This window comes from Leptinotarsa decemlineata, unplaced genomic scaffold, assembly GCF_025532065.1.
Source record: "Leptinotarsa decemlineata unplaced genomic scaffold, Ldec_3_MD MMD2_tig00026354_RagTag_RagTag, whole genome shotgun sequence".
NCBI lineage: Eukaryota > Metazoa > Arthropoda > Insecta > Coleoptera > Chrysomelidae > Leptinotarsa > Leptinotarsa decemlineata.
Genome location: NW_027412702.1, coordinates 506,178 through 533,440, shown reverse-complemented (window position 1 = coordinate 533,440; position 27,263 = coordinate 506,178). Strand labels below are relative to the sequence as shown.

Here is a 27,263-nt window from a genome sequence, read left to right as displayed (position 1 = left end):
TTTCAACCGAGTAGTGTTGGCGAAACTATTGGATACACAGACGATACCGCAATATTTTATGAAGCAGAAACATGGGATTTGTTGACAACAAAGGTTGAGAATTATATTAGACGTGTTGAAAAATCTTTTGAAGTTTCTAACCATTGATTTAAAGAAAAAATATAATTTCAAAGTTATTCAGCTGATACCTGCCCATTTGAGACTTTCAAAGTCAAGCAACAAATGAAATGAAGTATTTAGATGTTAACACCTGAAATGGGATACACACATAAAATATACAATAAGAAAGGTGCATACTCCAAAAAATCTGAAGCAACTCTATTTCGCACTCGATACCTAGAAATTCTTCAAAGACGACTTTTCAGACTGATTGTGTTTGAACATTCTAGGTACCCTTCCAATTTCGTTTATAAAGAAGGTCAAATCATATAATACTTGGACAAGTTCATTTTTTTGATGTTGATATAAAATATCATTCCACTTGTAACAAGGTAATTCCTTGTGAGCACAATCATAAAACAATAAATAGGCGACTTCTGATGTATTCCACCATCCTGAAGAAGTTATATTATATAACGTAATTTCAAGATGTTTGAAAAAAATGTCTTGAACACTATTATTTAAAAAAAAAGAAGAATTCAGTATTGAAAAACATAGATCATAATTTGTAAATCTAATAGATTCAAGTTTCATAATTTAGAACCAAATTCCAGTGAAAATGATGTGATAAATATGTTCTATGTTTTTATCATTATGAAACGTTTGATTCAAAAAATCTCGGGTGATATACCTAAGTATTTAGGTTTTTTATGTGTGTTCTACAAGAAATGAGTTATCATAAAGAGTGTAGGTACCCTACATATACAGTGTGTCACAACTAAAACTTGTCACCCACTGATTTAAAATCGCTCAGACCAGTCGATTTTTATTACAAGGGGGAACACTTTCACATCATCATTGTGTTGTCAACCCTCTCATCCCCTACTTCAGAAGTTTCAATGGAACTACTGTACTTGCGATATATCATTTTGAAGGAAATTCAATCCCTAATACATCGGTGTACATGAAAAAAAATTGTCGCCATGTGTTTTTGTATACGCATATCTCTGTTTAAGCCTTGGTATATTGATGTATTCGATTCACTTCATTCAACAATTTTATAACTTTCGGAAATGGTTTATACTATACAAGAGCTGTAGTATTGTAGCTGCATATTTTGAAAATGGACGATGTGCTAGAGCTACGGCTCGAATTTTGAATGAAATTCATCCAGAAAAAACCACATCATTTCAGTATGTGATTCAATTGATGGATAAGTTCATGGAGTCGAAATCAGTTCTGATTAAAAAACATGAACGAGAGAAGCCTATGAGAAATGAAGGGGTCGCTATTGCAGTTGCAGGACATGTAGTGATGAACAACATTCAATCTTGAAGACAACTTTAGTCTATTTCTGGAGCATACATCAAACTATGAAGTAAAATTCCATCCTTATAAAATACAGAATGTACAAGAATTTAATGGAAATGATCCTGACAGAAGTACAGAGTTTTGTGAAATCATAAGTCAATTATTGATTGGTGATGATAATTACCTCAACAATGTGTGCTTTTCTGACGATTTTTTTATTTATATGGGCATGTGAACAGGCACAACTGCAGATACTGGAGTGGCATAAATCCCCATTGGTACAGGGAAACTCATTCACAAACTCCCCAGAAGTTGGATGTTTGGTCTGGTATCCTAGGAGAAATTATTGTAGGTCCATATTTTATGGAGAGTAATCTCAACGGAAAAACGTATATTGAATTTCTTGATACAACTGTGAACCCCAGAATCACTCAGTTACTTGAAGACGATGATAGTCTACTGGAAGGTCTGCTCATCTTTCAACAAGATGAAACTCTTTCATATTTTGTTGTACCTGTACGTCAATACGTCAATTTTTCGATGACAATTTCACAGGAAGATGAATTGGAAGGCGAGGACCAATAGAATGGCCGGCTGGATCTCCTGATTTATCACCATTAAACTTCTTTTTATGGGGTCATTTGAAATCCAAAGTTTATATTATAGGAACGAACCTCATCATCAACAGCCAAGTGTATACCTACGAGGAAGTCACAAACAAAACAAACCGGTCTGAAACCGTGACTACAGGCAATAGTGGAATAGAGAAGAATAACACCTTCATTTCCCCAAACAGCTCCTAAGAAACCGATAGAACGTCCAAGACAGAGAAACAACGAGATCTGGACACCAACACAGAATTTATCAACAAAATCGCAAACAGGCAACAAAAGGAAAATCATCTCAAGAACAAGTGAACCTACTTCTTTTGTGTATTTGGTATCAAATAAGTTCAACTCTTTTTTATGTTTGCTTCATCTTATCTTAAAACTTTTGTTGAATGTATCTACCCCCAGTCAAATTCAAACATCTATCTGGGACACTTGAACGTGAGGTATTTAATGGCACACTTTAATATAATAAAAGATTTCATATTGCAACAACAGTTCGAAATTCTTGTTGTTACCGAAACATGGCTTAATGACAACATATCAGTCTGGCGGACTGATGTTATTAAGATCATGATGAAAAAAAGGGACAAAGCATATAGCAAATACAAACAATTCAAATCCCCAGCCGATTGAAACTATTATAAGACATTGAGAAATTTCACAAAACAGTCAATAATACGTGAGAAAAAAGCATACCTTGACTAAGTGTCAATCAAAACAGTCCCAAGACCCTGTGGAAGGCCCTGCGGCAATTGACTATTCATCAAAAACCTGACATAATATTACCAGTTGATTCGATAGATGTCAATGCAATAAATAAGCACTCAACAACTATTCCTAACGTTGTTAAAACCAAAGGTCATACAGACTTACTCAATAAATATGAGCAAGATTCATATAATCAGAAAAGCACTTTTGTGTTTAGTACTGTGGATAACGTGGAAGTGCTCAAATGTATAAACTCAATAAAAAGTAACGCAGTGGGTTCCGATTAAGTGACCTTGAAAATGCTCAATTTTATCTCTAATTTTCTTATCAATTATATAATATACATATACAATTATTGCATGAATAACTCAACATTTCCTACGGCTTGGAAATTGTCACTTATGATCCCCTTAGTAAAAATAACGAATCCTACCAATATCAACCATTTAGACCAATCAGACTACCAGTTCTACCTAAAGTATTTGAAAAAAAAATATAGAATCAAATCAATGAATACGTAATGAAACATAACATTATACCACCGACTCAGTCTGTCTTCAGGGGAGGATTTAGCACCACCACAGCTCTAACAAATATTGATGATATTTTTAGGGCAACTAATGAAGGAACTGTTACTTGTCTGATACTGCTGGATTACAGCTAGGCATTTGATACTGTTAGAGGTTTTCATTAGAAAATTGAAATTCTTTGGATTCCACCCTGATTCAGTGAAACTATTGGAATATCACCTGGAGGGAAGAACGCAGAGAGTGGTTCATGACCTTGAATCCTCAGAAACCCTTGCTTTGAGCCATGGCGTTCCTCAAGGATCAATATTGGGACCACTGTTATTCTTTCTGTACATCTCAGATTTTCATTCATTCGTCAAATACTGCCACATACGCCACTACGCGGATGATACCCAGCTGTACTTATCTTTCAATGAAGTGAAACCTGATGTTACCGCTGCTTCAAATTCGGATCTGGATTTCTCGATAAGTAAATCTGTAGCACATAATCTACAGTTGAACGCTAGGAAGTCTAGTGCATTGTTTATCGGACCGAAGCTCAAACGTAATCTAGCCAGTACCTCAATCGACATTGTTTTGGGTGGGGAAAAATTCTCATAAAAAATGAAACAGAAAACCTCTGACTCTGGATAGACAATGAATTGAGGTTCACAAAACATGTCCATTAACTTTGCCGAGGTTCATATAATACCCTCAAACAACTTTATCCAAGTAGACAATTCATGAGTTCCGCTCTGAAAATTCGTGTTTGTGAATTCCTCATATTATCGAAACTGACTTACTGTGACTACATTTATGGACCCGCATTTCTGAGTGTTGACAGTAGTCGACTTCAAAAAATACAGTACTCTTGTATTAGACTTTCCTTCGGAATACGCAAATATGAGCACGGTAAGTCATAAATATCGGAAAATGCGAAAACTGAAATTGCTAGATATGAGAAAATGACATTTATTGAATATGACTCATATAAAGTACTGAAATATAGGACACCAACATATTTATATGACAAACTAATGAAAATAAGGAATCTGAGTGATTATTTAAGACTCGTAACTCGGGGTAACTGGCAATGTACAAACATAAAACCTCCTTCACGTACAATGCCTGTAAGTTCTATAATCAACTTCCGCATGATTACAGCACATATACTCTGATGAACTTCCTATTATTAGCTCAATATGATTAACAAATGTCAAACTCTGCATCTACAGAACGGATAATGACCAGTCAATCACTTTACAAATGTATTGTACTAATTAATTTAATAAATCTCAGACAGCAAAATTATTCTACAATGTAATAGAATTATACTCATCGTAGATATAATAGCTAAGATAATTAAGAAAATTGTAAATTAATATTGTATTACCATAGTTAACTTGAAAAATACCCTCGGGTGACACTTCGCCACTTTATCTTTGTTGAATACCTATTATTGTTATATATTCACATGTGTGCTCAAAGATGAATAAAGACGATTTATTATTATTATTATATTACACAGCCAAATTTTCTTTGTAATCTACGCAGGGGAATTGTTGTGGAGTGTCGTGCAATGACTCCGGAAATGCTGAGAAATGTGCGAAAACATTTCTAAAATCGCTTTTACATCTGTATAGAACTGAATGGTTCACATTTTGAACCTTTCATACGATGATTAAATTTTAGGCGATGAAAAATAAAAATACCTTAATAAAACAGTTTTCATTAAAACTTCAACAAAACTTGATAGATCCTCAACTTCAGTATACCGATGTATTTGGGATTGAATTCCCTTCAAAATGATGTATCATAAGTACAGTAGTCCCATTGAAAATTTTGAAGTAGGATTTGCTGGGGATGACGGGGTTGACAACACAATGGTGTTGTATTTGGGAAAGTGTTTCCCTGAGCGATTTTCAATTTTTTTCACGAGTTCGTAGATTAGGAGGATGACAAGTTTTAGCTGGGACACACTGTATGTATATATGAGTGGATATTAAGAATACAAATGAATATTGTGTATGTGTATATGAGTTTCTTTGTATGTGACAACGTATTTTTCAATTGTTATTGTCATTACTTGTAGTCATCTTTTAAAATGTTATAATAATAGTTTCAAATTATTTTTATATATATTTTTACACGAAACAAGTGCAACTGCACTTCAAATAATTGTCATGTCCTGAACTTTGCTTACGTGGGTAGTCCCAGAGGTATCCGGCCCAACAAATAAAAATCAAAATTTTTGGAAAATGATTTCCTTGCAGTTGTATACACTTTCCCTAGCGACATCCAATAAGTTCAATAACGTTTTTATAATAAGAACTGTCTTTCTTCTCAAAATAGCGGTTAACTACCGACATCATTTTAGTTGGAAAATCTTTGATCACTGAATAGGATGCATGAGATAGCAACTCAAACTTCAATTCACTAATTTTGGTTATTGCGATAATGGATTTGTGAACTGGTGCATTGTCTTGATAAAACAATACTTTTTTCTTATCCACTTCTTACCCATATCTCCGCTCAAACGTTGCAATAAATTCGCATTATATGCGCCGTTGATAGTTTTATCTTTTATAAGATAGTCAATGAAAATTATCCCACATGCATTCCAAGAAACCGATTCCATGACCTTGCCTGCAGATTAATCGGTCTTCGTCTCATTTAGAGCCGGTTCTCCACTGTTTTGCTGTGAAACTTAGCTAAACACTCAATTGAACCATCTTCACGACACTGTTTTTGTTCGAGTGTGAGCAAACAGATAATATACGATATACCGCACTTTTTGAAATGCCTTCTAAGTATGCTGGCTCGCGCACTTCCAGTCGACAATCATTCAGTACCACTTCATGGATTTTCTTCACGATTTATATTAGTAGACTTTCAAATAAAAGTATTGTACCACAAAACGATGACCAATTTTCTCCATTTTCAGAAATTCACCGAAAGTGTTCGCTATTGATGGTTGCCAAACAAATACTAAACAACCCAGCGTCTTCAAACTTGAAACATATGCTTTATAGGTTGTGTACTTTCTAATATAGGCCGGATACTTCTGGGATCACCCTGGTATTGTATTTTATTCAGGTGAATTGAAGTTATTATTATTTTCAGCTCTCATATAATCAACATAGCAATGGCAACATTCATACAGTGTGGAATTACCTAATAGAATAAATTTGACATACGTCAATTTTAGGTTTTAAAATTACTTCCTTCTGTGAAAAAAAGATTAATCCCAAATTTAGACACCCTTACAGTTGCTACCTCTATATTTTTAATTGGACAGTGTAAGCTTGTCATTGGAAGATAATTTCATATTCAAATATTTTTCGATTCAATACAAAAATTACCATAAAATAAATGAAATTAGTTGATTGGCAAAATTTGCTCAATAGGTTGTACCGTTCGATTCAGGATAGTAATAATATCTAATAACGATTCAAGAAACATACATACATGTTTGGAGTACCGAAAAAAGAATTATTCAAAACTGAAACCTAACCAAGTAAAAACAAAACAAAATCAGAACTCAAACTGAAAAAAATGAGATGATTGAATATACTTTGAGAGTCTGATTATAATTGAAAAAATCAGCAATAATGTATAATCAAAGAATCAGTTATCATGTTATCATATTTATTATTATGTTTAATCAGTAAAATATATAAACAATCATCTACCCTATATATGATGACCTTTTTTTTAAATGACCCTGGTCTCGAAATTTCAATGACATTCAAGAATTTACAAACTCGTTTTTGTGTTAGGATCTTAAATGTACGAAAAGCCATCAATGTGACAATAAAATGTTTTTGTTTGTTATGGAAACAAAAATAATATATTGAAAGAATTAAGTCCAGTTGATTAGGTTCCCAAATGTGTTAATTTCAATTAAATTCAATTTATAAACATTGCCATTCAAACATGTAGGAAGATCTAACTAAATTTTGAAATGACCAGAAGCAAGTTAGAAAATGGAGCGCGTAAATGTACGGTTATGATAATTCTCACATCTCTTCTTAGATTTGACAAGCTATGTACATTTTCAAATACTGAATAAAATACTGATTGAATATTTTTCTTCTTTCAATTGTATTGCTTTGAGTTGAGTTCCTTCAATATAAATCACAAATCCGTGTTAAATCTTTAGGAGTCGTATGATACCCCTCAGAAATATATTTCTCATAGTCTCATGGTGCACGTAAAAATTAACCCAAAATTAACCCAAATTAATAATAACCCAAGTCGGATGATAACTTGTCAAAATGCCTTGAAAAGGTTCTTACAAATTCACGTAAAAATCAGGACTGAAATGTTTCTCAGCCAAAAGCCGTTAAAAAAATGGGACAGGAAAATAGGAAAAAAATATTCATTTTCAGGAATGATTTCTACATACTACATAAATTCTGGTACGGTTTCTGTAAAATCAAGTTTTCATATCGAAAAGAATAATTTATGTTGTCATGCCATTCGAAGAAGTTGATTCAAGGGACGATAAACCCAAAGATTAACCTCCACACTACACATATATACCTTCCGTTTACCGATCATGAAGGAAGTCATTTATGCGGCATGACAAAATAAACTGATATAAAAATCCACCAAAGCCCCGTAGAGAAATTCATTATCTTTGCATATAAAGAGGTCATTTTTCCCAAAATGTAAAATTTTCCTATTTTCCTGACATTTCTTATAGCTGCGTTCGATTAGGAAACATCCCAATGGTAATTGTTTCAACTGGAACTGTTTCAACTGTTTCAGTTGATACGTCAAGAAGAGTAAATAGGGGGAGGGTCCGACAAAATATCTTATAAGGGGATAAAAGTCTATATTGTGAAGATTTGTAATTATTATCATGAATACTGTTATCGATTTTTACCAAGTAACGGGTCAGTGTATTCAAAAAATAAAGCAAAACTATATATTGGCTATTCGGGGAGAATCTTGAATGTAAAGACCAATTCCACATTTACAACCACGACTGTGATGTTTTATATTTTTAATTTTTTTATATCTGAACTCTGATGAAATTATTATTCATCAAATAGGTAGAAGGCCCTTGATTGAAATTGTTATGTTATATAAAACACTAATCAAGTAGAATTCAGCCAGTATAAAGATGAATGGGGATGCTGTTGTGTATTTAAACACGTGTTGATTTTGTAAACTGTTCAGCGATTATCTCACAATAAAGTGTTACTTGAATACGTTATAGATTTCATAAAGTATCGATCATAATAATAAGAGAAAATAAAAAAAATTCCATTACCTGTTCCTGACCAAACGTACTTCATTAAAAATTGTTCCAGCATAACAAACCACAACTTTACGCCATACATATGTTCCAAATGTTCAACAAGAAACCTGTACGCTTGCCTCAGGTGACTCTGTTCTACCTTATGACCTCCGTAGAAAGCAATTTCTTCTGAATTGCTGACAATTCTTCCGTGGACGTGTCTGAGGTACCCTTTTTTCTCAGCTTCCTGCGCCACCAGTTGACCGAACTTTGGTGACACTAGCCTCAGAATTAGGGCTGATATCACTACCACACCAGAAATTATCACTGGACCAATGAGAAGGTTCGAATTTCGTGATTTGACCAAATTTGCTAAAGCGATGGCCATGAGAAGAATGTCGAAACACGGTTTCGTTATTTGGCCGTACAGATGAGAAACAGTACTTGCCACAGTTTCTATGTCGTCTGTGAGCCTCTGTGAACAATTGTCCAGTCTTCCGTCTAGAACGGTCACCCTGTAGTAACTTTGATTGTTGAAGTATAGTCGGTAAGAATGGTCTACGAGGCGAGTTCGGAAACTAAGTGCTATTCTACTTTCTAGGTATCTGAAACAAAGAGAGTGTTTAATGCCAAAAATGAAAAGAATTCGTTTTTTTCTGAATAATATTGAACCTGATTAACGAGAACACCAAAAAATAGAAGAAAATTATTACACTTGTTGAATACCAATGAAAAAAGTATATTCACTAACTTGAAGAATTCATACTGAGCTATTGAAAATATTAATTAACTTGTTTTTTTTTCAATATTTGAAGTGCTTAAACATTGGAACATAAACATAAAACGAAGGTTATGATATTACTAATCAGTTTTAAATAGTTTTAGATGTTCCTAATTTTAAAGGAGTGAAAACATTCATACTTTAGAAATAATAAATCCAGTTGTCTAAAAACATGACATTATCATTTTTTATATATTTTAATCATTTCCTGCATTTCATTCTTCTGACTACTATGTTTGGTCCATATATGCAGATACACATCAGGTGCATTAGATTAAAATTTAATTCCACAGGTAAACTATAAGTATGAATTAAAATATCATATTGCAGAACATGAAATTAATTGGCTTTTATATGAAGGAAGTTATGTCATTATCTGGTATTCTATTGGTATATTATTGAAAATTCCATTGGTAAATAAACTTAAATATGAAAACTAGTGCACTAACTTATGGAACTTATGGGTTTGTAATGATTACTTTCTTCAATGCCGACAAACTGTGAAAAAGCTGAAGATAGCTTTTACACAGTTTCGCAACGATTAAATGCGCTATAACTGTTTAAAAGGGAACGAAATTGGTGTTCACTGTAAGCATTAATATTTGTTTAATAAGACTGATTTCATGGTGACATAACGTAACAGTTTCAAAATATATTGCTCGAAGGTAAACTTAAAATGTTTGCATACCAAATAAAGAATCTCTTATTAATACCAATTTCAATACGGGATTATAGATTACCAAATTAACTATTTCCATCTTGAACCCCCAAACTTTCCACTGCTGTAATTTTTTTTAATCCGATTTCTTCGAAATGAGCATCAGTTTATGTACCATAGAAATATCGAAGATGGCTAAAATATCCCGACTAATACACAAAAGAAAAACAGAGATCATTGTTGCATGCCACTTATTTGCATTGCAGTAAATTGAATTTATATGTGAACAGATGAAAACAAAAGTTATACAAGTCAAACAGCGAAAGTCAGGCAAAGCACCCGACACAACTAAATTCATGAACTCTTAGAGTTCCATTATACAGCTTTCACAGAAAAGCCTTAGTTTGTCGCACTAGTTCTTGTGATTCTCCTATTTCTGTAATCCAAAAGTACCTCAAGTAGGGCAAACTGCACTCATCTATAGCTTTGAAGAGCTCAGCAGTAATTGATAGTAGTGGCGTGGTGGTACTATGATGAGGTATGAATCCTGATCGAACAAATTTCATAATGTAACTCTTCTTGTTACACCAATTCTATTATTTTAGAGAGACAAGTCAGAATGGTGATAGGTCTGAAGTCAGGGCAATCTATAAATGAATTATATTTGGCCATAGGGGTAATCACTTCATTCTTCCAAAAATTATGAAATTTTTAGCTAGTAATGATAGCTGGGATGACTCAGGAAAAAAGAGTATATGATTATAATGAATATCAATGTAGTATTGCTCTTGCTTTTCATATATGTGTCATTTTAGAGCTTTCATTCAGGCTTGTTATATATTTACACAAATCATTCACTATCTCGACTTTTTCTGCTCGTATTGAAAAACTAGTGAATCATTTATCAACGTTTTCAGCGAATTGCTCAAGGTACTATTTGCAATGCAGAATATGATTGTCTTTATTCATACGAAGCATTTAAATAATTCATATAAATGATTTGATTGCAATAACATGTTTTATATTCTTTATCTGGTTTAACACGGTGAACTTTGAACTCTAAAGTGCATATAAGCAAGCCGTTTGTTAAGAGCGTGTCTTAAGAAACTCGACCTCAAAAATTTCTTCGGGAATAATGCCTTTATATGCCTGATGAAGATAATAACTATGATCTTTTCTGATATTTTACTTCTAATTAGGACATCTGCATGGGTCTAAAGAAATTAACTTTAAACGTTCAATAAGAAAAAACATCTGCATGGGCTTGCTATTTTATCTACCTGCTAAAACTGAGAATTGAAATGCGTCGAGAGAAGACATATCAAACAATCCGAGGAATAAACTTCACAAAAGAAAAATGGCGTATTTAAAATATATGAGGACCAAAGAAATTTATGGAATATGAGAAGCACCAGTATCCAAATATACGAAATAGTTACTTAAAAGTGAAGGGACAATAATATAAATATAATACAAATTTAAAATGAATGAAAATTGAAGATAAATAATGATAAAATTGAAAAAAAAATTGATTTCAGATTTCGATCACATTATTATCTACATAAGTGAGTGGTCTGATCTATTCCTGATACTTCGAGACTATTTATAGCTAAATTTTCCTCCTAACCTCTTCCCTACAATAATATAAACAATAACAATTCAAAATTTCAAGTGAATTGAAGAGCCATTATAATATTAATCTAGAAAATAGTCTACACTAATATCTATTTCTTATGGCTGGATTTGTGTTACATACTTATTCCGATGGATTCAACAATATTCATTCATGGTTAGCATTGAAATTGTGAAATTATAAAAATATTGATAGTAAGTATTTGGAACTGTGTCAATGCCGTAATGAATTTCAGCAGTGATTTGGATAAAATCTGAAGCACTGAAAACTGAATAATAACTGAATATTTATTATGTAGGAGCCGAGAATTGTTGACTTAAGAGGTAATGACAATCTGGAGGTTTTTTAGATGAATTTAAAAAAATATGTCGATGTTAATAAATACCAAATCGAGAGTCAAGAGAGGCGTTTGCAGTTGTTTCGTGAATGCATACCATATATTTACCAAAAAAAAGTTCTAAAGTGTCTTCAACTATATAAGTCAATCAGATATTTGAGAAGTCGTGATAACTCATTCCTTTTTTTATTTTTTTATGTCCGGAGACACCGTTACGCTTCCATTTCACCTTGTTAATGTTTGAATAATTATCACCAAAATCACAAAGCTATTCACAATACTCTTGGAGGTATAACGTGTTGCCTGTCTATTAAATTGGTGACCTGAAAAAAACGCATCGTTTAATCAGTGCTGTCGTTTGTAGTACCTACATTCGTATTATTTTTGTAATTTTAATTTTACACTAGTGTAGTACGCTAGTACAATTTGATGATGACGAAAATAACTCTGAATCAAATGAAAACCTCTGATTTTCAAAGCTGAGTAGCAAGCATCATTGCTTGCTACTCAGCAAGCATCATTGCAACATTTTTTCGAAATGTAAACCAGGGTTGAACCTTAAGAAAGTGAAAATTGTTACGAGTTTGAACAAAAAAAGTTAAGGTTTTTTTTCAATAACAATCCGAACAACTCAGGTTCAAAAGTGAGTCTCAAAAGAAGAATTAAACAGTGAACTTCACCATAGTCCTGACAACCACGATCAACCGATGATAATAATAATGAATACTGAATTCCATTAGTAAATTATCATTATTCCAAATTCATTACAAATGGACATTTCAGAAAGTGGCAGTACCGCTTTCAATATCCAAGTAAGTATCACCTAACTCTAAGCTAGATCACTTTCGTGTACCTACGTATTCCTGAATACGTTATTGCAAAAAGAACTACCTTAACATCAAGAACGTACTTATTCACACCTCAAAACTCTAATGTTCATATAAACTAGCTTGTTGAAATTCATCTTATGAATAATTTTCAGTCCGCTGAAAAATCAGACATTAACGTCATCTTGAATGACAAGCCCAGTTTTGTTCTCGTTAGCACTTCGGATAATCTCTCAAAATTTGGTAATCAATTTATATGATCTCTTCAAAAAACACCTGAAAAAGCTGCAATTTATCTAGAAACCCTAGGTTAGGTTAGGTCCAAAGTGAGTGGGTCTAGTCGACCCTCCACCGCAACCCGCAAGAGATTATTGTGGCATACACTTATTCACGCTCGATCAAATAAACCCAGATTCTTGACGAAGCCGATTAGTTTTTATGGTGAGTGGTCTTTCAGGTCAGATGGTAAGAGTACTGCTCTGCCAAATTATAAAAACTTGATATGGTCCCCAGCGGTATATAGGAACCTCAGTCTTGATTAGAATTCATTTCATTTCCAGATTCAAGAAATCACTCAAGATATGGATCCCAATGTTAGGTCTCTTGATGGTCAGCATTGTAAAAAAAATGTACTTTAAAAAACCCAACAATAACCCTGATTTTTTTCGTACGTTTAACGATTAGGAAATATTGGATCTTTGTATTGGTAGAGAGTTGACCTCCCACCCATTTTCCAGTCTCCAGAAAATTCAATACATTTTGTCAGGAGTAAAATGTTATTCGAACTGATTTTCAATCATATTTCCATACCGGTTCATATTGTGGTAGTTCATATCTTTTCAAGGGTTTGTCTATCACTAGCCCTTGTTAGATTAGTAGAACCACTTCGAATTTTCATATTTACGTTCATGCCAAATTTTAGGCTGATTTTGTACTTCATTTCAGATTTTTTTTCTCTTCATTCAACGTATCGTGGGGTTTGCTAGATTAACGTTAAGCTTGCAGGACCCAGCCACAGAAAAAACATTTTCTTTAATTAGACTCCATCGCAATTTTTAGGCTCATATTGCCCCCTATCGCCGATTTTAAGATAACCTAATCAAAATCCTTCACTTATGTAAAATTTGAACGTGCAATAATTCAAGGCTCATTTTAGGATCGCTCATTACGTTATTGAACAATGTTTGAGCTTTGTCTGAATTAAATATTTGGGTAATTACCTCAGACATATGCGATGAAAGCCGGAAATATCTTTTCGGAAATATTCTAGAACTATGGGTGAAAAAGAAATTCAGGCTCCTATGATTGCCTATCGCAGACTTTTGATGTATTGTTTTTAAATGGATCTGCGTTATTGTTAAGCTACATTTGAGGCGAGAATTTCTTGAATTCATCTGATGTCTTCAATTGTTGACCTCGATAATAAGTTTTTGGCTAAGATGACTATTAAAAATGTGTTCAAAATATGTTTTTCCGTTAACCAGCTGTCGCACCCCTACGAACGACAACCCTCAGAAGTCGAAACTTGTGCGAGCCAAGAATTAACGAGGTCTTACCTTTTAACGTGTGATTCCTATATCTAGGATATAATAAGTAAAAAAAATTTGGACGGTTAAAAAAAAATAATGATGTAGATAATGCACTGAAAACTAAAAAATAATTCATAAGGTCCTAGGTAGCAGTCATCACACCATTCGCCTCAGCAATCTACGGTATTGATCAGAAAATAAAATGAGTAAAAAAAATGTTTATGTTAAACGGTTTTATTGAAAACAAAAATAATGATGTAGATAATGTATTAAAAACTGAAAAAGAATTCGGTAGGTCCTAGGTAGCAGTCATCACACCTCTTTCCTATGCAATCTACGGTATTGATCAGATAAAAAAATTTAAAACCGTTGGGCGTAGAGTAACCTGAGTAAATATGTAAATACTACGCCCAAGGATTATATTATTTTTTTAACTGATCAATACCGTAGATTGCTGAGGAGAAGAGATTAAGAATTGTGAAACTTTTGGGAGGGGGTTGGAAATTTATTGTCGAAAATGATTAACCCGGTCGAGATTCATGCCTGGGAGACCCGACCTGCAAGAATTTCCGCCGACCTGCAAAATGTATTTCCAATTTTTTGAGAATTGTGAAATTTTTGGGTGGGGGTTCGAAATTTTCTCTGTCAAAAATGAAAAATCTGGTGGAGATTACGAGATCAATGTCTACTGAGAACAATTTGCTGACCTGCAGACCTGCAAAATAGTTATACCTCAAATATATAAAAACTCAGCCGACTATTTCAAATTCTGAACACAAAGTAACTTCTCTAACTCAAATGAGAGTCAAATTGTTCATCACTGAATACTTTTATGGCTCTTTGATCTCTTGATTACAAAATGCTCAGCCAACTATCTCACTTCGTTAACCGCTAAAATATATTGAAAAGGGTGTTTTTTAGTAAAGATTAGTTTTTAGGATAAAATAATTGGCTTATTACTCCTTCATCATTGTTAAAAAAATCTTAAAAAGAAAAAATAATTAACTTCAATAAAAACTCTCAAATTATTTCTGGGGTGCACCTGGAGTGTTACGCTGGTCGGGCGTTGTCCACGAAGACCCAATACATTCGAAAAGGCGCGCCAGCATCATTGTCAATAACCACCCCATACCGTGGATTAAGTGACCATTAGGTCCGAAAATATCGGACGACAAATATCGTCTTGCTGTGATGGTCGAGAAGAACTGCTTATTAGCTTATATGGGCCTGAGTATGGGGAATGCATTGTTTCAACATATTCAAACTCTATCTACAACGGATTCTCGAATATCTCCCGAAGCATCGGGAAGCACCGGTGACTCCTCAATACCATCTAAGAGCCGTAGGTGATAATGAAGCGATCTTAAGGCCGCGTTACTTCGATACAAATGTTGGACATGTCGACAGCAAGTAGATGAGGTTCTCATTGGGGCAGGTCCTGTTTCTTTTGTCGTGAACCTCTATACTCATCACTTCTCAATTTCCGACTTTTGAGATATTCAATGTTGTTAAAGAAGACCCCTCCAAGTGGCTTATCTCAGTAATGCCGCAAGAGTGGAGTGATCTCTTCGGCTTTAATCTCAGCCTTACGGAGTTGTGATCCCCTCGTTCAGTGTCGAAAACTAAACCGAGTTCATCACCCGCTTGGGCTGATGAGTACGATGAATAATTCAAAATTTTCGAAATGCTAATCAAAATTTGAACGGCTACCCTCGACTTTTGAAATAAGTTCATATTTTTGCAACTGTCTTATCTGCTGTTTGACTTGAAACCATTCTAAGAGCATATAAAGCTTGTTTCCCCACTTGTCCGGCACAGCACAGCATGGCACTGTCAATCGCCTGATGGCGACGGGTGGTAGCATCGCCCACTTGTCCAGCTACAATCCCAGCATACTGAAGGTGCTGTTTGTTCGATTTCAAGGAAATTTCAGTTGACATCGGGCGGTAACAGAAACATGTCTATCACTAGCAGTTCTGACGAAGAAGGCGTCATTATAGTGGCCGCATTATTGAATGAATAAGAATGTAGTCACAAAAAAGAATGATGTGGGTCCATTCCATTAATCAAGAGAGGGAAAATCTGGAAGAGTTTCATCGTCTTTTCAATGACCTGAAAGAAGACGAGGAGAATTTTTTTCAGTATCTCCGAATGACTCCAGGCAAATGTTCAGAACTTCTGGATATTCCAGAGCCTGCCTTAACAAGCAACTCACTTTTTCCTCGTCCATTTTCATAGGTACCGTCTGACACCGTGCTATCAACTGATGGAAAGGCAAAACAGAGACAGAAACTTCCCAGGCTGGATAAGTTGATGCTGGCAAGTGCTGGCCGGCGACGCGCTCACTTGGCCAGTCCGTCACAGCACGTACCGTTATTTGCCGGAAAGTATCGGAGAGCTGGAATCCTTTCCGGCGGCGGACGCTCTTGGCTGTGCCGTGCCGGGCTAGTGGACGGTTGTTCATTCATTTTCATGGTTTCAATACTATACGTATTTTGACGAGACGGGCCGTGCTGTGCCGGACAAGTGGGCGACAAGCTTAATATGGTTATCAACATGCATAACTTTTGAGAGTCTCGGGCAATATTTAAATTTCAACTGTGCATCAAATGTTTTTATGGATAAAACTCTACATTTCGAGTTGAGTAGGCGTAAAATCTGAATTAGTTGACCCAACTGAATTATGTTTTGAAAATAAAAAAATTACCTTATCATACTGTTGATGAAAGTAGCTGGAACAGCAACAGCAAACCATTTTCCCAACTGCCGGATAAAATGTTTGGGCTCCTTTCTCACGATATATTTGACAATCGCACCTTCCAAATTAGCTACATAAATACTAAGGAATGTTCTCAAGAATAAGAACATAGTATGTGAACTAAGTAGAGCCATCTCCGTGCAGAACAAACCGGGTATCATTATCCTAACTAATTTAATAAATTGTAGAATAAATGCTAGATTCAGGTTCGGAATATTAGTTCTAAACCTTCCCTTCGGTTTCCTTTTCTTCATGATACCATTTTGTTGCAGTTTATTAGTGACTAGATTATTGTTCAGAGTGAGATTTTCTTTGTTTGTTTTGTGAATTAGCGAGTCGACAAATGGATAGCCGACTTTGTAGGCATAGGTGAAAAGAGTTGTCGCTATCAGAGCTCCAGATATAACAGTTCTGTTTGCATTGAATGTATGTTCTCCTTTCTGGAGTAATTTTGATATAACGTTGGTCATTTTGTGGCACTTCGTTTCTTATTAATTTTTTGTAATGTCAATATATCATTGTCTTTGGAGTTTACACGACTTTTCAATGTGATGTTTTGTTGGTTCCGTTTCAACATAAAACCACTATAGCTCGGAATTCTTGATCCATTTTTGGGGTGTCTGTAACAAAGAAAATTCATTAATTTCATCCACTGTAGTACCGAATGAATATTTGTTTAGAATTTTCTGATTGAGGAATTTGAAGTATAAAAATCAAAACAAACATATCAATGTTTTAATGATGTAAATGACTCAAAAGTCACTGTCCAAAATTAGGTATAAATATTACTCTCACTCTAATGAAATGGATGAAAACACTTTTGTCTATGTTCCGAAAGTTATTTTATTTTTACGACGGTTTCATCCCATTATCAACTATAATAGTAACTAATACAGTTGAAATCTGAAAACGAGGTTTTATAAGGACCTTGTAGGTAAGCCGGAAGAAGAGGTAGTTAAATGAAAAAGGGTGCAACTATAAAATTCAACGCTGGAGATTATATTAATTGCAGGGGTTGTCAAACTTATATATTCAAGAGTGGAGACCTATATAAATCAAGTTGCTCGTTTAGGGGTAATATTTCGGGTTTTTAATTGATTTATTGATTTCCATAGCTTCCGACACATTCATTTTCTTCCCTTAATTACATGTGTCTAGGCTTTTGAGATTATCTTTACTTATCTTAAAATCATAAAGGCTTGTCGCACTGAGGCAGAAATGTTAGCCGAACAGATGCAGAAGGCTGTCATTCCTGGCTCACTGCGCTTGCTCAGGGCACATGATTCTCGGACCCAATGATCACTTACCCCACGGTGCAGGGAGTAGTCGTTGGTTGATAATATGAACTGAAAAAAGTAAATGGGCAAGATTTAGTATGGCATTCGGCATCGGAAAGTGCAGACTGCCATCTGTTCTTCCACCAAACCCAAAACAGACTACTACATGACAAATCAGAACAGACACAAAAAAATATTGATTACTTTTAAAAGCAGCTAAATTACAATAAATATATACATTGCTATCATTAGAATAATGAATCCCAGTTCAAATTGAATATAAAGATTAGTCAAAAAAATATAAATAAGTATTTTTTAAACATAGTAAATGCTGAATTAATAATTCTCAGATGGAAATGGAGATGAAGATTTGAAAAAATGAACAGAATTTCAAAAATAGAACTTACTATCTATCGCGATATCTGATGATACGCGTCCGGAAGGTCGATAACGAAAGTTCTGATAAGTGAAATTTGAAACCTCTGGCGTGAAATGAATCACCACCAAAACACTCACTCACCAGAACGAAAAGACAGCATTTGTTGTTCTGGTGCGGGCAAAGGGTTATCAATAGATTGAAATAAGGCGCACACAACACTAGGTTATGTACATGTGATGATAACTCTGTAGCGGATTTGAACCATTTATTTTTTGCATGTAAAAAGCATGTTCAAGAAACACAAAACCTACTGTCCACATTCCTCTATATCCAACTCCCGGTAAACATTACAAGCCTTCTAGCAATGGAAAACAAGTTGATGCACTGATTAGGATTAACGAGGTCTTACCTTTTAACGTGTGATTCCTAGATCTAGGATATAATAAGTAAAAAAATTTTGAACGGTTAAAAAAAATATTAATGATGTAGATAATGCACTGAAAATTAAAAAATAATTCAGAAAGTCCTAGGTAGCAGTCATCACACCACTCTCCTCAGCAATCTACGGTATTGATCAGATAAAAAAATTATAAAATCGTTGGGTGTAGAGTAACCTGAGTAAACATGTGAATACTACGCCCAAGGATTCTATTATTTTTTTAACTTATCAATACCGTAGATTGCTGAGGAGAGGAGATTGAGAATTGTGAAACTTTTGGGAGGGAGTTGGAAATTTCTTGTCGAAAATGATTAACCCGGTCGAGATTCATGCCAGGGAGACCCGACCTGCAAGACTTTCCGCCGACCTGCAAAATGCATCTGTGATGCACTGATTAGGTTTGTGATAAAAAGTAAAATAATTATATGACTGACTACATATATCCAACACTCTGTGGCAAAAGGATAATTCCAATGCCAATCCTCTCATACACACACACACACTAGATTGAAATATTATGAAAGTAGATGTACATACAGTGTGGTACCTTTAACTGGAATAAATTCAGTAGAATTGTAGCAGAAAGAATGTTTCTTGCAAAATTCCTGAGACAGGTCGATTTTGTTTTCAAGAGAGATACATTTCTACATTCTAATGAACCAAATTACATGCATTCCTTACATAAGGTAGCTACCCTCTAATTTTTTTTAAATAGCAATAAGGGTTGATTTGTATTAAATTTTAAAGACATATTATTCCTCTAAACAGCAGTGCTCGATTTTTAAAATTTCGTCGATTATTTTCCGAGATACTATCAATTTAATAATTTGCATAAAAAATTTGCATTTTTCAAATTATCCTCATGTCTTATGAAAAATGCGTAGCTTTGAAGAAAATGTTTAAACAGGTCGATTTTGCCTTCAAGGGAGAAACATTTTAACAATGTAATAAATCAAATTACGTCTGGTATCTCAATCGCCACAAAAGAAATAACCAAGAAAAGAATTTCTGGCAAAAACATAACAATCTGCACTGATAGCAGACAAGCACTATTAGCCTTGAACAGACACCGTGTTACTTCAGGGCTAGCACTAGAGTGCCACCAAGATTTAGCCAAAGCCTCGGTAGATAATAACATTATCCTGAGGTGGGTTAAAGGGCACGACAGGAGTAAAGGTAATCGCATTGCCGACTCTTTAGCCAAGGAAGCGGCTGGACTAAGAATTTTAGGACCCAGTGGCACCCACGGCCTGATGACTTCGGCAATTGCGGAACTAGTCAAAAGTTACACCCATGCTCAATCTCTAAAGAGATGGGATGAAATCAAAGGATGTAATCTTGCCAGTATCACCTTGGGCGACCCTGGGAAGCTGGCGCCGAAGAAATATCTGGCGATGACCAGGAAAAATCTACACCTTACAGTAGGATTTCTGACTGGCCACTGTCAGCTAAGGAAACACCTACATAATATGGGGCTAGTGGACACACCTCTATGCAGGATGTGTGAACAGGAAGATGAGACTGTCAGGCATGTCCTGTGCGAGTGCCCGGAGTTATCGTCAATAAGAGAGTGTGTGTTCGGCGAGTCTTGGCCTACACCTGCCGATATAAAGGAGATGTCTCCCAGCGACCTGTCCACCTTCCTGGAAAGGACAGGATGGACGACGACCTAGGAGGACAACTCCTCGGGAGGATGTACAATGGATCACATGTGGCCTAAGTGCGTGGGCTTACACTCACCCTCCCTACTCTACAGATACAGAAATCAAATTACGTACACTTCTAAGCAGGGTAGCTACCCCTAGAAAATTATTAAATAGCAATAAAGTTTGGGTTGTAATGTGCTTCAGAAACAATTTATTTCCCTTAACAACAGTAATCGATTTTTAAAATTTGATCAAGGAGATTATAGTGAACTATCTAGTTTTACAATAAACCTAAGGGTAACGGTTAAAAAAAATGGTACAAATAAGATTGAATTTAATAGATGATCAAAGTGTTCACCAAGTACATGCTAGCATAGTCCAAGCCGATGGTAAAATTCATTTCTTACATTTTTCAAAATGTCTGGAGATATTTGACGGATTTGATGCCTAATGCGTTCTTGGAGTTCATGTATGGTTTCTGGTTTCGATACATAAATTTTGGTTTTGAGGTATCCCCATAAGAAAAAGTCTAGTGGGGTAAGGTCAGGAGAGCGTGCCGGCCACGCAATTGCACCTCTTCTGCCAATCCATCCATCTTATTTGTACCATTTTTTTTAACCGTTACCCTTATGTTTATTGTAAAACTAGATATTTCAATATAATCTCCTTGATCAAATTTTAAAAATCGATTACTGTTGTTAAGGGAAATGAATTGTTTCTGAAACACATTACAACCCAACCTTTATTGCTATATAATAATTTTCTAGGGGTAGCTACCCTGCTTAGGAGTGTACGTAATTTGATTTATTACATTGTTAAAATGTTTCTTCCTTGATGGCAAAATCGACATGTTTAAACATTTTCTTCGAAGCTGCGCATTTTTCATAAGACATGAGGATAATTTGAAAAATGCTAATTTTTTATGCAAATTATTAAATTGATAGTATCTCGGAAACTAATCGACGAAATTTTAAAAATCGAGCACTGCTGTTTAGAGGAATAATATGTCTTTCAAATTTAATACATATCAACCCTTATTGCTATTTAAAAAAATTTAGGGGGTAGCTACCCTATGTAAGGGATGCATGTAATTTGGTTCATTAGAATGTAGAAATGTATCTCTCTTGAAAACAAAATCGATCTGTCTCAGGAATTTTGCAAGTAACATTCTGCTACAATTCTACTGAATTTATTCCAGTTAAAGGTACCACACTGTATGTACAATATGTACAAGGTACATATTGTTTATATTGAAAGGATTATATTTTTAGGAGTGATTAATATAATAATCGGGGAGCCCAAGCGGGTATTTCGGGATTTACTAAAGCGCGGCAAATTAATATACAGGGGGATACATTGTACCGGGTTAAGTACCTCCACCAAATCTAAGCCCCATATATAAGGCCGCATGTGAGGGATAAAGGATCAGATTAGTAAAAAAAAATTGATCATCAGAAATTCTCGAGCGCGTCAGATTAAGGTAGAGTGAGTTGATTACCTGCTGAAAAGTGTATATTCCAGTAATCTGACAATTTGAGAGTGACGTAAAGAGAGGGGAGGGCAGCAAAGTTGTAAAAAAATAATGTTATAATCTGACGATTTCCGCAAGCCGAAATAACAAGAATTCGTCGATAAAGTTTAATGCGTGCAACTCTGAATTCTGTTGTCATGACGCCATCACAGCTGATCACAGAGACTTGTTCGTGATGATCAATCAATTAATTGATTGATAAATTTATTGATGGATGTAGCCGTTACTAGGTACGTAGTAGGAAATCATAATGAAGAAAAGATAAATTAAACTTTCTATATTTTTACCACTTTTATTTGTAACTAACGTTACTGCAGTTTCGTCCTATAAAGACATTTTCAAACTTATACAATATATAAGGACATTTTCAAACTTATATCTACAATATATAAGTTTGAAAATGTCCTTATATTATATTATATTATATTATATTATATTATATTATATTATATTATACAATATATAAGTTTGAAAATGTCCTTATAGGACGAAACTGCAGTAACGTTAGTTACAAATAAAAGTGATAAAAAACATAAAAAGTTTTATTTCTCTTTTCTTCATTATCTATCATTATCTATCTTCAATAGATTATAAAAAATAACATTTTTTTGAGCATCTTTCTTTAATTATTTACTTATGAATACAAGTATTCTACTTAAGAAACATACACGTATTTATTTGCATGCTATTTCCTGAGCTTTTCAATTAATTAAGTTCAATGAAGTAAAAAAAATAAATAAAAAAATATTGCTTTTTTCAGATTAAGCGAATCCCTCTAGATAATCGTCAGATTATGAGACAGCACGTCTAAAACATGAAGACGAACCATATATATCTTAATCTGACGCGCTTGAATATTTCAAAATGGCGAATTTTTTTTGCACATTATAATAATGGCCGCGAGTTTGCGTCAGATCGAAATCGTCAGATTATTGAATGAGAGCTTTCTTTGTTGCACTTAACACCTCCTTAGAAAATCTGACGCGCTTGATTAAATGTTTTTCTTTTCACTTTCAACCCTTACGTATAACCACCCACATCATGCAAACGATCAGATTAACATACCAACATTATTAAAAATACGTAGGACATTGATGCTATCAATATCTGACGCCCTCGAGTATGTCCATGCAACAGTATTTTTTTACATATTTAAAAATCTATAGCCGCTTCCCCCACCGATGAAAAGGTATATATTATATAACATTTTTTTCTTCTTATCGTCTAAGCTTTGCAAACTAATATGCCTCAATGACGCTCGAGTAAATCCCCATTTTGCATCGTGGGCTCCCCTGCTATAAACAAGATAGATTTCTTCTGGCTGGGATTTAATCAAATAAGTGAGTGAATGTCATTACGATGTCATCCATCGATGACATAAGTAGATCAAACTTATTCTGTGACATGAAAAATCGTAATTTATGAATGAATTGCGTGATTTTTTCTCATATTATCCAGATTGGTACTGAAGAGCCCTAAGTGTCTTATGGCGAAACATCGATGTCTACCAGTGAGGATGACAGTGTTCCATGTAAGTGAAATTTTATCATTCATTTAGTATATAGTGTAGAAATCCTGTAAATGATATCTGATATAATCCCATAACGAATGGTTGGAATACAAACTGAGTAGAGAAAAATGTTTTTTTCGTTCAGTGTTCATATAAAAGTATTTGTTTCGAATCAATCTTTATTTCGTGTAATTCAATGTTTATATGAAAGTAGCTGTTTCAGGAGGATTTTTTCTTCCAGTTGATGTCTGAAAGTTACTTCTTTGCATGATCTACACATCTATGTATAGAGTTACTACTTTTAAAATTGATTGCTTCCTTCCTTTCTTTGGAAGATTCCCACTTTTTCTTTTGTATATCTTATGAATTGTGTAATGTAATGAAATGATGGGTTCGATTCAATCAAGAATTCATTTTTTTTTGAGATGGTAAATAAAATCTTGTACCTGAAAATGTTTTTTACCATTGATTTATTTTTAATTTTTCAGTTATTGCTGGACATGTTCTTTGGTCTGGTAATTTAATTTAATCCATCATTGTTGTATGGTCGGTCCCTACAACATTCGTTTGAGTTTCACCAAATAATTTATAACCTTTGCCGAGTTATGGTTCTTTCAAATTGGTATGGCGGCCATCTTTTTTTCTGCCATTTTGAATGTTGTCCTCTTGAACCCTTTTATTTCGAACTCGTATCAAGACAGTCCGCAATACTGGATTTGGAGTGACGTCATGTTATTTTTCTCCATCATGGGGGTGCATACAAAATTAGTCTGTTATCTTGGGCGGATCGCCATTTGAATGTAGGATGTATTACTTAGGTGACCTTCAAACTGAATATATATATATGCAAAATTTTAGCTCAATCCGTTGAGAATAACTGCATCAAGTAAAATAAAATCTATAATTTGAAAACCGACGAGTTTTTGAAATTAATTTAGCAAATTCATTGAGCAAACATTTTTCAGACTACAATTATATTTTAATTCAGAGAAAGAAGAACGTTTTTATTCACTATGTTGACTGAAATGAACTGATGATGGTATACCGAAGACTGAAATGAATAATCACACGTATTCGGTGGGAGAATTAGGTTTTAACAGTAATAGCTAAGAAAACTGATTTGTATCAATGTTCTATCAAAATTTTTGATTGATAACCTTCCAACATCTGAAAAAATAAAAGCTAAATCGATAGAAAATCTGCTTTTATTTTTTCAGATTGTGGAAGGGTATGAATCCAGAACAAAATTCGTTCAAAAATGATCAAAGAACCATTGAGATTTGAATATAATTGATGAAATTACTGTAGTTATCTAGAAATAGTAACTTTCCAGTCCAAAGAGATAATGTAGTCAGGCGAATAGGTTAAGTTTCATTTCACCACATATGTACTACCAAATGGATATTCATATGCTTTTCACCAGTATTAGGAATCATACTTTGAAAGTTAAGAGCTCGTTAGTCCTTAGCACGCACAGGTTTCGACTTTTGAGAGTTGTCGTTCGTAGGAAGGCGACAGCTAAGGGAAAAAAAGATTTTCAACTCAACAAGCATATTTTTGTGTGTTGTTATGTGAAAATTGGTTGAAATATGATGATGACCCATTCAAGAAATGATTTAAAAAATGTAGGCACAATGTTTTCCAATACATTCAGGTGATGTCATCACCTGAAGACGATTGTGGATACTAACAATCGAAACGTCGTGAATTAACTCGGCTTGGAATCTCCTAACTTTTTAATTTCATTTTATTTATTTTTTGTTCACTTTGTTCAATTTTTACTTGTATTTTATTCCACTATTATTTCATTTCAGGTTTTTTGCTTAATATAATTGTTCTTTTCAGCTATTCATTTTTATTTTTGGGAAAAAAAGTTTTTGGCTTTCTACTACTCCATCTTGATACAAAAAAAATGTGATAATCTTTCAAAGAAAGGAAGGAAGTAATCAATTTGAAAATAGATAACTCTATACATGGATGTGTAGATCATGCAAAGAAGCAACTTTCAGACACAAATTGGAAGAAAGTCCTCCTGAAACAGCTACTTTCATATAAACATTGAATTACACGAAGGAAAAAAATTATTTCAAAACAAGTACTTCTATATGAACACTGAATTATGCAGAAGATACTTTTCTCTACTCAGTTTGTATTTCAAACATTCGTTGTGGAATAAAAATCAGATATCATTCACATGAGTTATACTTCAAATGAATGGTAACAAATTGCACTTACATGGAACACTGTCATCCTCACTGGTAGACATCGATATTTCGCCATAAGACACTTGCCTTAGGGCTCTTCAGTACCACATTGGATAACATTATAATGCTATCCAATTTGGTACTGAAGTAGAACTCCTGTGAATGATATCTGAATTTTATTCCATAACGAATGTTTGGAATACAAACTGAGTAGAGAAACGTATCTTCTGTATAATTCAGTGTTCATGTAAAAGTATTTGTTTCGAAAGAATTTTTTCTTTCATGTAATTCAATGTTTATATGAAAGTAGCTGTTTTAGGAGGGCTTTCTTCCTGTTTGTGTCTGAAAGTTGCTTCCTTGCATGATCTACACACCCATGTATAGAGTTACTTATTTTCAAATTGATCACTTCCTTCCTTTCTTTGGAAGATTATCACATTTTTTTGTATCAAGGTGGAGTAGTAGAAAGCCAAAAACTTTCTTTCCCTAAAAATAAAACCCCTTCATTTTTATTCTTCTTCTTTGAGTTTTAATCATTCTTTTTTAGTTATTTCAGGGATTTCAAATCATTTTATATATTATCAGACAATGGAAGTCGGAACTAATGAAATTCAACATATTTCTTACTAATATGTCCAACCTTCGAAGTTATTTTATAGAGGAAAATCAGCTTGTTTTGATATCTGGTCAACTTTCCGTGGTGTTGAAGGAAGAATCTCCACAATTGCCGCTGTAAATTTGGTGGGGATGTATAATACCGTAAAAAACACTTTTGTTAAAATAATCATTATCAAATTATTTATTTCTACTCCAACTTTGAACAACGAATTTAATCAAACTTCTAATGCTAACGATTTGCATATATTTCGTTGAATTTGTCTCGATATGCTTGAAAAATAGATTTGAGGTAGATTAAGGCAACACATATATATTTTTCACCTTGATTCGCTCAAGAGAATTCAAAATATAACCAGTTTCTCTATAATGTCCTTAGTTTCAATGAACCTTTCAAAGAGATTAGAGTTAAAATTATGGACGTCTGTTACAGTTTTGAATCTTCTCTTTTAGCTAAAGCTAAAGTGGACATAAAATTGAACTGATTGGTAGAAAAGAGGAGTGTACAATTTTTCATACTTGAATAGATTTGCCAAATTGTAAATAGGAATACTTTATTTCACGTCAATATACAAATTGTCGTAATAATTCTGTCATTATGGTAACAGATCTCTTTCAAAAAAAATTTTACTAAAGCCTGACAGGTATTTAAT

At 34.0% G+C, this 27,263-nt stretch overlaps 1 protein-coding gene across 2 annotated transcripts in view; it reads right to left on the bottom strand.

The window, feature by feature from the left end:
- Positions 1-27,263, bottom strand: part of ABCD (ATP binding cassette subfamily D) — an 89,233-nt gene that overhangs the window by 18,732 nt on the left and 43,238 nt on the right. Inside the window, exons 1-3 of one of the 2 annotated variants that reach the window (XM_023162989.2) lie at positions 18,694-18,819; positions 16,959-17,629; positions 8,520-9,091 (exon numbers count right to left, since the gene is read on the bottom strand). In XM_023162989.2, the coding sequence (XP_023018757.2) occupies positions 8,520-9,091; positions 16,959-17,479 (1,093 nt within the window). In that variant the 5' untranslated portion in view covers positions 17,480-17,629; positions 18,694-18,819. Of the gene's footprint in view, positions 1-8,519; positions 9,092-16,958; positions 17,630-18,693; positions 18,820-27,263 lie in introns of those variants that run through there. The other variant, XM_074184548.1, reaches the window with a different exon arrangement.